General features: G+C 47.2%; 1 protein-coding gene across 2 annotated transcripts in view; it reads right to left on the bottom strand.

Annotated features, from left to right (window-relative positions):
• Positions 1-14,262, bottom strand: part of LOC139571351 (extracellular serine/threonine protein kinase FAM20C-like) — a 103,164-nt gene that overhangs the window by 18,582 nt on the left and 70,320 nt on the right. Inside the window, exons 4-5 of one of the 2 annotated variants that reach the window (XM_071394150.1) lie at positions 6,803-6,895; positions 890-982 (exon numbers count right to left, since the gene is read on the bottom strand). In XM_071394150.1, the coding sequence (XP_071250251.1) occupies positions 890-982; positions 6,803-6,895 (186 nt within the window). The remainder of the gene's footprint in view (positions 1-889; positions 983-6,802; positions 6,896-14,262) is intronic. The other variant, XM_071394151.1, reaches the window with a different exon arrangement.

Raw genomic sequence — 14,262 nt, forward strand, 5'->3', positions numbered from 1 at the left:
CTCTACCTCCACCTTTACTATTCTAACTCCACCCTCCCTCCTCTACCTCCACCCTCCTCTCCCTCCATCCTCCTCTACCTCCACCCTCCCTCTTCTACCACCACCCCCCTGTACCTCCATTCTTGTCACGATCGTTTGTTGAATAAATGCACCAAGGCGCAGCGTGCGTAGAGTTCCACATGTTTAATCAATGAAACTCTAAAACTATAAAGAATAATCAAACGTGAAGTTCAAGCAGTGCTCACAGGCAACTACACAGAAACAAGATCCCACACACAACAGGTGGAAAAGGCTGCCTAAATACGATCCCCAATCAGAGACAACAATAGACAGCTGCCTCTGATTGGGAACCATACCAGGCCAACATAGAAATACAAAAAACTAGAGTACCCACCCTAGTCACACCCTGACCTAACCAAAATAGAGAATAAAAGGCTCTCTAAGGTCAGGGCGTGACAATTCTCCTATAACTCCACCCTAACCCCGCTACCTCCACCCTCCCCTCCATCTACCTCCACCCTACTCTACCCCCACCCACCCTCCCCCTCCCTCCTCTACTTCTACCTCCACCCACCCTCCCTCCTCTACCTCCACCCTCACTCCCTTACCTCCACCCTCCCTTCTCCACCCTCCCTCCTCAACCGCTACTATTTTCCTCCATCCTCTACCTCTGCCGTCTACCTCCACCCTCCTTTACCTTCCACCCTCCACGCTCCCCCTTCTTTGCCTCCCTCCTCTACCTTCCACCCTCCATCCCACATAAGTTCAAAGGAAGCTGAGACATTTAAGACAGCATTTCCTCCTTTTAATCCAATCAGATAATTAATGGTGCATAGAGCCCACCTTAAAATCCCAAATGGAAAGTGTGTGCCTGTGTTTGTGCACATACCTGTGTGTATGTGTGTGTCTGCGGCCTCCTGGGAGAGAAGACAGAGCAGCCTCAGTCTCGATAGTTAGCCCGTACCCGACGACAACGCTGAAACTTTCAATTAGGCCAGAAACCAAACGTGAAAAACTAAACGACTGCTTTTGGCTAACCATAACCCTAACCCAAGTCTCTGCCTGGCTTATATTTATAAGGTGTGTGGCAGACTGTCTGCTATTGCTGAATTGTGCCTCCAGGCAGATACAGCTTCATACTCTATCTAGGTACACTGTGTATGTATGTATGTGTGTGAAAGACTAAGAGATAACAAGTACATTATCATCACCATCTTCACACCACAGTTGACTACAACTGAGCCAGACAGAGAAAAGCCTTGCTGTGTGAAAAGGGCTGCGACAGATGACTACAAACGATATAGTATCAATGACCTGAAAGAAAACTATTAGACCTCCATGTCACTACAGTATGTAGCTATGGAAACCGAAGCGTAACCATGGCAGTACTATTATAATACGGAGCTTAACCATCATGGCAGTATTATTATAATACGGAGCGTAACCATGGCAGCCTTATTATAATACGGAGCATATCCATGGCAGCATTATTATAAAACGGAGCGTAACCATGGCAGTATTATTATAATATGGAGCTTAACCATCATGAGAGTATTATTATAATACGGAGCGTAACCATGGCAGTATTGTTATAATACGGAGCATAACCATGGCAGTATTATTATAAAAACGGAGCGTAACCATGGCAGTATTATTATAATACGGAGCGTAACCATGGCAGTATTATTATAATACGGAGCATAACCATGGCAGTATTATTATAATACGGAGCGTAACCATGGCAGTATTATTATAATACGGAGCATAACCATGGTAGTATTATTATAATATGGTGAATAACCATGCCAGTATTATTATAATACGGAGCATAACCATGGCAGTATTATTATAGTCTGGAGCTTAACCACCATGGCAGTATTATTATAATACGGAGTGTAAACATCATGTCAGTATCATTATAATACAGAGCGTAACCATGGCAGTATTATTATAATACGGAGCATAACCATGGCAGTATTATTATAATACGGAGCGTAAACATGGCAGTATTATTATAATACGGAGCATATCCATGGCAGCATTATTATAATACGGAGTGTAAACATCATGTCAGTATCATTATAATACAGAGCGTAACCATGGCAGTATTATAATAACAAGGAGAATAACCATGGCAGTATTATTATAATACGGAGCATAACCATGGCAGTATTATTATAGTCTGGAGCTTAACCATCATGGCAGTATTATTATAATACAGAGCGTAACCATGGCAGTATTATTATAATACGGAGTGTAAACATCATGGCAGTATCATTATAATACAGAGCGTAACCATGGCAGCATTATTATTGTCACACCCTGCTCTGTTTCACCTGTCCTTGTTATTGTCGCCACCCCCTCCAGGTGTTGCTTGTTTCCCCCAGTGTATTTATCCCTGTGTTTCCTGTCTCTCTATGCCAGTTCGTCTTGTATGTCCAAGTCAACCAGCGTTTTTTCCTGTTCTTTTGCTTTTGCTATTTCTCCTTTTTCTAGTCCTCCCGGTTTTGACCCTTGCCTGTTTCTGGACTCTGTACCCGCCTGCCTGACCATTCTGCCTGCCTTGACCACGAGCCTGTCTGTCACTGTACCTCGTGAACTCTGATCTGGTTTTGACCTTTTGCCTGTCCACGACCATTCTCTTGCCTACTCCTTTTGGATTATTAAACATCTAAGACTCCAACCATCTTCCTCCTGTGTCTGCATCTGTGTCTCGCCTTGAGTTATGATAATTATAATACGGAGCATAACATAACCATGGCAGTATTATTATAATATGGAGCATAACCATGGCAGTATTACTTTAATACGGAGCATAACCATGGCAGTATTATTATATTCTGGAGATTAACATTCATGGCAGTATTATTATAATACGGAGTGTAACCATGGCAGTATTATTATAATAGAGAGCGTAACAATAGCAGTATTATTATAATACAGAGAGTAACCATGGCACTATTATTATAATAAAGAGCATAACCATGGCAGTATTATTATAATACTAATTTGTTTGTCTCTCTTACATCCAGGAGATCCAGGAAGTTTTCCTTCTAGGATCATTAATGCGTTCTCAACAGGCAGGATATAAAGCCTTGTAAAGCCAGTGGAGTTCCAGAGCAGATAGGCAGACAGAGAGATAGAGCAGACACGGAAGACAGAGCAGACAGACAGACAGACAGACAGGCCAGAAAGAGAGATGTAGACAGAGCCGGGTGGTTGGGTTAGCTAGTCATTGTTAAATTAAATCCGAAATGCAATCCTATTCCCTACATAATGCACTACTTTTGGCCGGAGCCCAAATGGAATCTTATTCCCTACATCGGGCTCCGGCCAAAAGTAGTGCACTATGGCCTTCCTGCTGTTATAGGCTGAGTCCCAAATGGAACCCTATTTCCTACATAGTGCACCATAGGGCTCTGGTCAAAAGTAGTGCACTATGTAGGAAAAGGGGTTCCATTTGAGATGCACTTATAAGAGCAGGAAGGCAGTGCTCAGCCAGTCAGTCAGTGTGACTCATGGGCCTCCTGATGATTAGAGCTATAATAGAGTAACACACAGAACTCTGCCTGCTAACTATTCCTCAGATATACAGACATGAGCCCCGTTTTTACCTGCTGCTAACATGCATCCTTTGTCCTGATCTTCTGATTGTGTCCACATTGTTGATATAAGTCTACACATGGTATTCAAATGAGTGTCTTATCCGTCCACTGTATCTGCCTTATGACCAGATTTAATGGTCACTCCCTGTATGCCATTTTTAAATTGAGATAAGATTTATTTATTTTATTTCTTTCTTTCTCGACACATATCGATTCCATATTTACAGTAAATGATGCCAAAATGAGTGTCTGACTAACTGTGGAGGTGGTGGGTGCCTGGCTAACTCCGGAGGTGGTGGGTGTCTGGCTAACTCCGGAGGTGGTGGGTGCCTGGCTAACTCCGGAGGTGGTGGGTGCCTGGCTAACTCCGGAGGTGGTGGGTGCCTGGCTAACTCCGGAGGTGGTGGGTGCCTGGCTAACTCCGGAGGTGGTGGGTGCCTGGCTAACTCCGGAGGTGGTGGGTGCCTGGCTAACTCCGGAGGTGGTGGGTGCCTGGCTAACTCCGGAGGTGGTGGGTGCCTGGCTAACTCCGGAGGTGGTGGGTGCCTGGCTAACTCCGGAGGTGGTGGGTGTCTGGCTAACTCCGGAGGTGGTGGGTGTCTGGCTAACTCCGGAGGTGGTGGGTGCCTGGCTAACTCCGGAGGTGGTGGGTGCCTGGCTAACTCCGGAGGTGGTGGGTGCCTGGCTAACTCCGGAGGTGGTGGGTGCCTGGCTAACTCCGGAGGTGGTGGGTGCCTGGCTAACTCCGGAGGTGGTGGGTGCCTGGCTAACTCCGGAGGTGGTGGGTGTCTGGCTAACTCCGGAGGTGGTGGGTGTCTGACTAACTCCGGAGGTGGTGGGTGCCTGGCTAACTCCGGAGGTGGTGGGTGTCTGACTAACTCCGGAGGTGGTGGGTGTCTGACTAACTCCGGAGGTGGTGGGTGCCTGGCTAACTCCGGAGGTGGTGGGTGCCTGGCTAACTCCGGAGGTGGTGGGTGCCCGGCTAACTCCGGAGGTGGTGGGTGTCCGGCTAACTCCGGAGGTGGTGGGTGTCCGGCTAACTCCAGAGGTGGTGGGTGTCCGGCTAACTCCTGAGGTGGTGGGTGCCCGGCTAACTCCGGAGGTGGTGGGTGCCCGGCTAACTCCGGAGGTGGTGGGTGCCCGGCTAACTCCGGAGGTGGTGGGTGCCCGGCTAACTCCGGAGGTGGTGGGTGCCCGGCTAACTCCGGAGGTGGTGGGTGTCCGGCTAACTCCGGAGGTGGTGGGTGTCTGACTAACTCCGGAGGTGGTGGGTGTACACACTAGAGGTCGACCGATTATGATTTTTCAACGCCGATACCGATTGTTGGAGGACCAAAAAAAGCCCATACTGATTAATCGGTCGATTTTTATTTTATTTTATATATTTGTAATAATGACAATTACAACAATACTGAATGAACACTTATTTTAACTTAATATAATACATCAATAATATCAACTTAGCCTCAAATAAATAATGAAACATGTTCAATTTGGTTTAAATAATGCAAAAACAAAGTGTTGGAGAAGAAAGTAAAAGTTCAATATGTGCCATGTAAAAAAGCTAACGTGAGAACATATGAAAGCTGGTGGTTCCTTTTAACATGAGTCTTCAATATTCCCAGGTAGGAAGTTTTAGGCTGTAGTTATTATAGGAATTATATGACTATTTCTCTCTATACGATTTGTATTTCATATACCTTTGACTATTGGATGTTCTTATAGGCACTTTAGTATTGCCAGTGTAACAGTATAGCTTCCGTCCCTCTCCTCGCTCCTACCTGGGCTCGAACCAGGAACACATCGACAACAGCCACCCTCGAAGCAGCGTTACCCATGCAGAGCAAGGGGAACAACCACTCCAAGTCTCAGAGCGAGTGACGTTTGAAACGCTATTAGCGCGCACCCCGCTAACTAGCTAGCCATTTCACATCGGTTACACCAGCCTAATCTCGGGAGTTGATAGGCTTGAAGTCATAAACAGCGCAATGCTTGAAGAATTGCGAAGAGCTGCTGGCAAACGCATAAAAGTGCTGTTTGAATGAATGCTTACGAGCCTGCTGCTGCCTACCATCGCTCAGTCAGACTGCTCTATCAAATATCAAATCATAGACTTAATTATAACATAATAACACACAGAAATACGAGCCTTTGGTCGTTAATATGGTTGAATCCGGAAACTATAATTTCGAAAACAAAACGTTTATTCTTTCAGTGAAATACGGAACCGTTCCGTATTTTATCTAACGGGTGGCATCCCTAAGTCTAAATATTGCTGTTACATTGCACAACCTTCAATGTTATGTCATAATTATGTACAATTCTGGCAAATTAATTACGGCCTTTGTTAGGAATAAATGGACTTCACACAGTTCGTAATGAGCCAGGCGGCCCAAACTGCTGCATATACCCTGACTGCTTGCACGGAACGCAAGAGAAGTGACACAATTTCCCTAGTTATAAGAAATTCATGTTAGCAGGCAATATTAACTAAATATGCAGGTTTAAAAAGATATACATGTGTATTGAATTTAAAGAAAGGCATTGATGTTTATGGTTAGGTACATTGGTGCAACGACAGTGCTTTTTTTGCGAATGCGCTTGTTAAATCACCCGTTTGTCTAAGTAGGCTGTGATTCAATGATAAATTAACAGGCACCGCATCGATTATATGCAATGCAGGACACGCTAGATAAACTAGTAATATCATCAACCATGTGTAGTTAACTAGGGATTATGTTAAGATTGATTGTTTTTTATAAGATAAGTTTAATGCTAGCTAGCAACTTACCTTGGCTTCTTGCTGCCCTCGCGTAACAGGTAGTCAGCCTTCCACGCAGGCTCCTCGTGGAGTGCAATGTAAGGCAGGTGGTTAGAGCGTTGGAGTAGTAACCGGAAGGTTGCAAAAACGAATCCCCGGGCTGACAAGGTAAAAATCTGTCGTTCTGCCCCTGAACAAGGTACTTAACTCACCGTTCCTAGGCCGTAATTGAAAATAAGAATTTGTTCTTAACTGACTTGCCTAGTTAAATAAAGGTGTAAAAAAAAAAAAAATACCGATTACCGATTGTTATGAAAACTTGAAATCGGCCCTAATTAACCAGCAATTCCGATTAATTGGTTGACCTCTAGTACACACAGACACACACACACTGTGGATTCTTCGTGTCAGGTACAGGTGTGTGTGTGTGATTTACCTGTCCAGATGAAAGGCAGCGATCTCAGCATTGTGTCTCTCAAAGTCCGAAAAGTAGAAAAAGTCAGGGGGCGTCTCCTGCTCCCGAGTCTGCCTGCAGGGGAAAGGGCAAAGGTCAGGGGTTTACAACCCTGTTCTCTTAACCCCATACAAGAAAATAAGCTCTGGGTTGGCATAGATCTAGGATCAGCTTCCCCTTCCCAAAGCATAGCCTTAGGTGAAAGAACGCTGCATTGACCTTAGATCAGTGTCAAGGTAGATCAAAGTTTTATCTGGGTAGATGGACGTTGCTCTAGGCACAGATCTAGGATTTTAAGATGCCAACTTCTATACCTAACAAAGACACACCGCCTACCACACAACCAAGGCCCTCTCTAAAGCACTAACAGAGGTGAAGCCACAATTTAAACTTTGCGGATTGCATTGTGGCTTTGTGTTTGAGACTGGAGAGATTCAAGGTTACTGTAGCCCTCTACCGTACCTATTTCTGGAGTCCTATGATCCTCCCTGAAAATGCTTTCCACACACTGTCTGACCGAAAGCTCTGACTGTTTAAAAAAAGCTTTTTAAGGCTTAACCCTCTCGGAGAGCCCAACAGAGAGGATGAGTTTAGAGGCGAGGTACAAAGGAGTCAAAGGCATTGAAGTTGAAGAAAAACAGACATACACTTTGGTACCTTTAGATTATCAACGAGCTGACACAGAATATATGTTTTTCAGTAAAGACATGATAGCAAGTTGAACTGCAGTTCACAAACTCTGTTAATCACAACAACAAAAATACCACAAAACATCCAACATCTACGTGTAGTCAGGGTGTATTGCTGATTAATAGAAGGAATGTAGCTGAGATGGGACTGTTCCATCCATTCAATGACATGCTTCACGTTCCCTCTCACACTGTTGTTTACACAAGCGTTAGAAGAATAAAACACAACCAGAGAGAAGTAGTTTCAGGAGAAATGGGTCTGCAACCTCCTCCACATCCATATCTACTCTGAAGGCCTTATCTCATCAGCTGAGGAGGGGTGGTGAGCAGAGGAGAGGAGAGGAGGGACAGGAGGAGGATTGGAAACAGATTCTTATCTTGGCAAGGCAATGCGCTACGCTCTCTCTCTTCTTCTATCACTCTTTCTCACCCTCCCTCTCTCTCTCTTTCTGCCTCCCTCAAGCACTTCTCTATCTCTCTATTCCCCCTTTCTTCCTCACACTCTCCCCCCTCATGTCCTCTCTCTCTCTCTCTCTCTGTAGCCTTCAGCTGTGTGTGATTGTTGCTCCACAGCTGTGAAGCTGACATATGCACCCATCATTACATAACTCACCCGGAATCATGGAACACTCCACAACGCATTCCTAACTCTCTACTAACGCTTCCTCATCCCTCCTTCCTTCCTTAGCTCTCCCTCGCTGTCTCTTGCTCTCTTTTTCTTTCTCCCCCCCCCCCCTTTCTCTCTCTCTCTCTCCCCCCTCTTTCTCTCTCTCTCTCTTGTTCATCCTCAAAGACCCGTCAGCCTGCAGATTCTATCTTCTAAGAAGAAGGCTCTACAGGGACCGCTAATTTGAAACAGACTGTCTTTGCCTGATGAGAATAACAACAGTGAAAAAGTGACTCTGCTTAGGCCTACGTATGGTGTTTGGTTACACTGTAAAACATTTCCTGTAAAATGTACAGTAACTTATTGCCAGAAATTACAGTACCAAGTGAGTTACTATAATCTCATTCACAGTACTAATGACAATTACAGCATATTACTGTAATTACCTAGGGACATATTACCCATTGTTCTTTGCAAGTCTTCATGTTTACATTTTGGTCATTTAGCGTGCATTCTTGTTTAGCAACTTAGAGTCGGTGCATTCAGCCAAGCACATATCAGTCATAGGAAGTGAAACGTTTCTGTAACCATTACTGAGAATGTTGTTGTAGTTAAGGATACATTGGTCTTCAGAATAATTGTATTTACAACAAGATATCTTAGGATATAGAGTATCAGTCAAAAGTTTGGACACACCTACTCATTCCAGAGTTTTTCTTTATTTTTGCTATTTTCTTTGTAGAATAATAGTGAAGACACCAAAACTATGAAATAACAGATATGGAATTATGTAGTAACCAAAAAAGTGTCAAACAAATCAAAATATATTTTATATTTGAGATTCTTCAACGTAGCCATCCTTTGCCTTGATGACAGCTTTGCATTCTCTCAACCAGCTTCATGAGGTAGTGACCTGGAATGCATTTCAATTAACAGATGTGCCTTGTTAAAAGTTAATTAGTGGAATTTCTTTCCTTCTTAATGCGTTTGAGCCAATCAGTTCTGTTATGACAAGGTAGGGGTGGTATATAGAAGATAGCCCTATTTGGTAAAATACCAAGTACATATTATGGCAAGATCAGCTCAAATAAGCAAAGAAACATGACAGTTCATTTTTATTTTTTATTTTTTTTATTTCACCTTTATTTAACCAGGTAGGCTAGTTGAGAACAAGTTCTCATTTGCAACTGCGACCTGGCCAAGATAAAGCATAGCAGTGTGAACAGACAACACAGAGTTACACATGGAGTAAACAATAAACAAGTCAATAACATGGTAGAAAAAAAAGAGAATCTATATACAATGTGTGCAAAGGCATGAGGTAGGCAATAAATCGAATAATTACAATTTAGCAGATTAACACTGGAGTGATAAATCATCAGATGATCATGTGCAAGAAGAGATACTGGTGTGCAAAAGAGCAGAAAAGTAAATAAATAAAAGCAGTATGGGGGTGAGGTAGGTAAATTGGGTGGGTAGTTTACAGATGGACTATGTATGTCACGCCCTGGCCTTAGTATTATTTGTTTTATTTATTATTTTAGTTAGGTCAGGGTGTGACATGGGGTATGTGTGTATTTTGGGGTATTATATGGTAGAGGGGGTGTTGGTTGTAGTTTATGGTTTTGTGTTGAGTGTATGTATCTAGCTGTGTCTATGGGTGTGTAGTTTACTAGGAAAGTCTATGGTGGCCGGAATGGGTTCTCAATTAGAGACAGCTGATTTCTGTTGTCTCTAATTGGGAGCCATATTTAAGGCTGCCATAGGCTTTAGCTGTTTGTGGGTCATTGTACATGTCGACGTAAGTAGTTTGTGTGTGCACTTGCGTTTTAGGTTTCACGATCGTTTGTTGTTTGGTTAGTGTGTTAAGTGTTACGTGTTCATCTTCGTCGTTATAATTAAAGAAGATGTATTCAAGTCATGTTGCGCCTTGGTCCTCTCTTTCACGTCAACACGATCGTGACAGAATGACCCACCAATCTACGACCAAGCAACATGACCAGCGGCAACAGGAGCAGCGCAAGGAGAAATGGACTTGGGAGGAGATCCTGGACGGTAAAGGACCCTGGGCTCAGCCAGGGGAATATCGCCGTCCCAAGGCGGAGCTGGAGGCAGCGAAGGCAGAGAGGCGCTGGTATGAGGAGGCAGCGCGGCGACGCGGTTGGGAGCCCGAGAGTCAGACCCAAAAATTTCTTTGGGGGGGGGCACACGAGGAGTGTGGCAAAGCCGGGTAGGATACCTGAGCCAACTCCCCGTGCTCACCGTGGAGTGAGAGAGCGTCGTACTGGTCAGACACCGTGTTATGCGGTAAAGCGCACGGTGTCCCCAGTACGCGTGCTTAGCCCAGTGCGGGCTATTCCACCTTGCCGCACTGGGAGGGCTAGGTTGGGCATCGAGCCAGATGTCATGAAGCCGGCCCAACGTATCTGGTCTCCAGTACGTCTCCTCGGGCCGGCATACATGGCACCAGCCTTACGAATGGTGTCCCCGGTTCGCCAGCATAGCCCAGTGCGGGCTATTCCACCTCGCCGCACTGGCAGGGCTACGGGCACCATTCAACCTGGTAAGGTTGGGCAGGCTCGGTGCTCAAGAGCACGTGTCCTCCTTCACGGTCCGGTATACCCGGTGCCACCTCCAAGTACCAGTCCACCGGTGGCAGCCCCCCGCACCAGGCTGTCTCTCCGGGTTCTCTCTCCAGCTGCTCCCACCTGTCCAGCGCTGTCAGAGCTTTCCTCCTCTCCAGCGCAGCCAGTGCCTATACCACGCACCAGGCCTACTGTGCGCCTCAGCAGGGCAGAGTCGGTCGTCTGCCCAACGCTTTCTGCACTGCCTGTCTGCCCAGCGCCGTCTGAGCCATCTGTCTGCCCAGCGCCGTCGGAGCCATCTGTCTGCCCAGCGGCGCCTGAACTGCCCGTCTGCCCAGCGGCGCCTGAACTGCCCGTCTGCCCAACGGCGCCTGAACTGCCCGTCTGCCATGAGCCTGCAAAGCCGCCCGTCTGCCAAGAGCCTACAGAGCCTTCCGCCAGACCGGATCAGCCAGAGCCTTCCGCCAGACCGGATCAGCCAGAGCCTTCCGCCAGACCGGATCAGCCAGAGCCTTCCGCCAGACCGGATCAGCCAGAGCCTTCCGCCAGACCGGGTCAGCCAGAGCCTTCCGCCAGACCTGATCAGCCAGAGCCTTCCGCCAGACCGGATCAGCCAGAGCCTTCCGCCAGACCGGATCAGCCAGAGCCTTCCGCCAGACCGGATCAGCCAGAGCCTTCCGCCAGACCGGATCAGCCAGAGCCGTCCAGCCAGGACCTGCCAGAGCCGTCCAGCCAGGACCTGCCAGAGCCGTCCAGCCAGGACCTGCCAGAGCCGTCCAGCCAGGACCTGCCAGAGCCGTCCAGCCAGGACCTGCCAGAGCCGTCCAGCCAGGACCTGCCAGAGTCCCTCAGCCAGGACCTGCCAGAGTCCCTCAGCCAGGACCTGCCAGAGTTCCTCAGCCAGGACCTGCCAGAGTCCCTCAGCCAGGACCTGCCAGAGTTCCTCAGCCAGGACCTGCCAGAGTCCCTCAGCCAGGACCTGCCAGAGTCCCTCAGCCAGGACCTGCCAGAGCCCCTTATCCCGGTGCTGCCCCTTATCCCGGTGCTGCCCCTTATCCTGGTGCTGCCACTTATCCCGGTGCTGCCCCTTATGACTATGGTGGGGACCACGACCAGTGCCGGAGCCGCCGCCGTGGAAGGAAGCCCACCCAGACCCTCCCCTAGACTATGTGCTGGTGCGCCCGGAGTTCGCACCTTAAGGGGGGGGTTATGTCACGCCCTGGCCTTAGTATTATTTGTTTTATTTATTATTTTAGTTAGGTCAGGGTGTGACATGGGGTATGTGTGTATTTTGGGGTATTATATGGTAGAGGGGGTGTTGGTTGTAGTTTATGGTTTTGTGTTGAGTGTATGTATCTAGCTGTGTCTATGGGTGTGTAGTTTACTAGGAAAGTCTATGGTGGCCGGAATGGGTTCTCAATTAGAGACAGCTGATTTCTGTTGTCTCTAATTGGGAGCCATATTTAAGGCTGCCATAGGCTTTAGCTGTTTGTGGGTCATTGTACATGTCGACGTAAGTAGTTTGTGTGTGCACTTGCGTTTTAGGTTTCACGATCGTTTGTTGTTTGGTTAGTGTGTTAAGTGTTACGTGTTCATCTTCGTCGTTATAATTAAAGAAGATGTATTCAAGTCATGTTGCGCCTTGGTCCTCTCTTTCACGTCAACACGATCGTGACAATGTACAGCTGCAGCGATCGGTTAGCTGCTCGGATAGCAGATTTTTAAAGTTGTTGAGGGAGATAAAAGTCTCCAACTTCAGAGATTTTTGCAATTCGTTCCAGTCGCAGGCAGCAGAGAACTGGAAGGAAAGGCGTCCAAATGAGGTTTTGGCTTTAGGGATGATCAGTGAGATACATCTGCTGGAGCGCGTGCTGCGGGTGGGTGTAGCCATCGTGACCAGTGAACTGAGATAAGGCGGCACTTTACCTAGCATAGCCTTGTAGATGACCTGGAGCCAGTGGGTCTGACGACGAACATGTAGCGAGGGCCAGCCGACTAGGGCATACAGGTCGCAGTGGTGGGTCGTATAAGGTGCTTTAGTAACAAAACGAATGGCACTGTGATAAACTGCATCCAGTTTGCTGAGTAGAGTATTGGAAGCTATTTTGTAGATGACATCGCCGAAGTCGAGGATCGGTAGGATAGTCAGTTTTACTAGGGTAAGTTTGGCGGCGTGAGTGAAGGAGGCTTTGTTGCGGAATAGAAAGCCGATTCTTGATTTGATTTTGGATTGGAGATGTTTGATATGAGTCTGGAAGGAGAGTTTGCAGTCTAGCCAGACACCTAGGTACTTATAGATGTCCACATATTCTAGGTCGGAACCGTCCAGGGTGGTGATGCTAGTCGGGCGTGCGGGTGCAGGCAGCGAACGGTTGAAAAGCATGCATTTGGTTTTACTAGCGTTTAAGAGCAGTTGGAGGCCACGGAAGGAGTGTTGTATGGCATTGAAGCTCGTTTGGAGGTTAGATAGCACAGTGTCCAAGGAAGGGCCGGAAGTATATAGAATGGTGTCGTCTGCGTAGAGGTGGATCAGGGAATCGCCCGCAGCAAGAGCAACATCATTGATGTATACAGAGAAAAGAGTCGGCCCGAGAATTGAACCCTGTGGTACCCCCATAGAGACTGCCAGAGGACCGGACAACATGCCCTCCGATTTGACACACTGAACTCTGTCTGCAAAGTAGTTGGTGAACCAGGCAAGGCAGTCATTAGAAAAACCGAGGCTACTGAGTCTGCCGATAAGAATATGGTGATTGACAGAGTCGAAAGCCTTGGCCAGGTTGATGAAGACGGCTGCACAGTAATGTCTTTTATCGATGGCGGTTATGATATCGTTTAGTACCTTGAGCGTGGCTGAGGTGCACCCGTGACCGGCTCGGAAACCGGATTGCACAGCGGAGAAGGTACGGTGGGATTCGAGATGGTCAGTGATCTGTTTGTTGACTTGGCTTTCGAAGACCTTAGATAGGCAGGGCAGGATGGATATAGGTCTGTAACAGTTTGGGTCCAGGGTGTCTCCCCCTTTGAAGAGGGGGATGACCGCGGCAGCTTTCCAATCCTTGGGGATCTCAGATGATACGAAGGAGAGGTTGAACAGGCTGGTAATAGGGGGTGCGACAATGGCGGCGGACAGTTTCAGAAATAGGGGGTCCAGATTGTCAAGCCCAGCTGATTTGTATGGGTCCAGGTTTTCCAGCTCTTTCAGAACATCTGCTATCTGGATATGGGTAAAGGAGAAGCTGGGGAGGCTTGGGCGAGTAGCAGTTGGGGGGGCGGGGCTGTTGGCCAAGGTTGGAGTCGCCAGGAGGAAGGCATGGCCAGCCATTGAGAAATGTTTGTTGAAGTTTTCGATTATCACGGACTTATCAGTGGTGACCGTGTTACCTAGCCTCAGTGCAGTGGGCAGCTGGGAGGAGGTGCTCTTGTTTTCCATGGACTTTACAGTATCCCAGAACTTTTTGGAGTTAGAGCTACAGGATGCAAATTTCTGCTTGAAAAAGCTGGCCTTTGCTTTCCTGACTGACTGCGTGTATTGGTTCCTGACTTCCCTGAACAGTTGCA

This window comes from Salvelinus alpinus, chromosome 3 (genome assembly GCF_045679555.1).
Source record: "Salvelinus alpinus chromosome 3, SLU_Salpinus.1, whole genome shotgun sequence".
Lineage (NCBI taxonomy): Eukaryota > Metazoa > Chordata > Actinopteri > Salmoniformes > Salmonidae > Salvelinus > Salvelinus alpinus.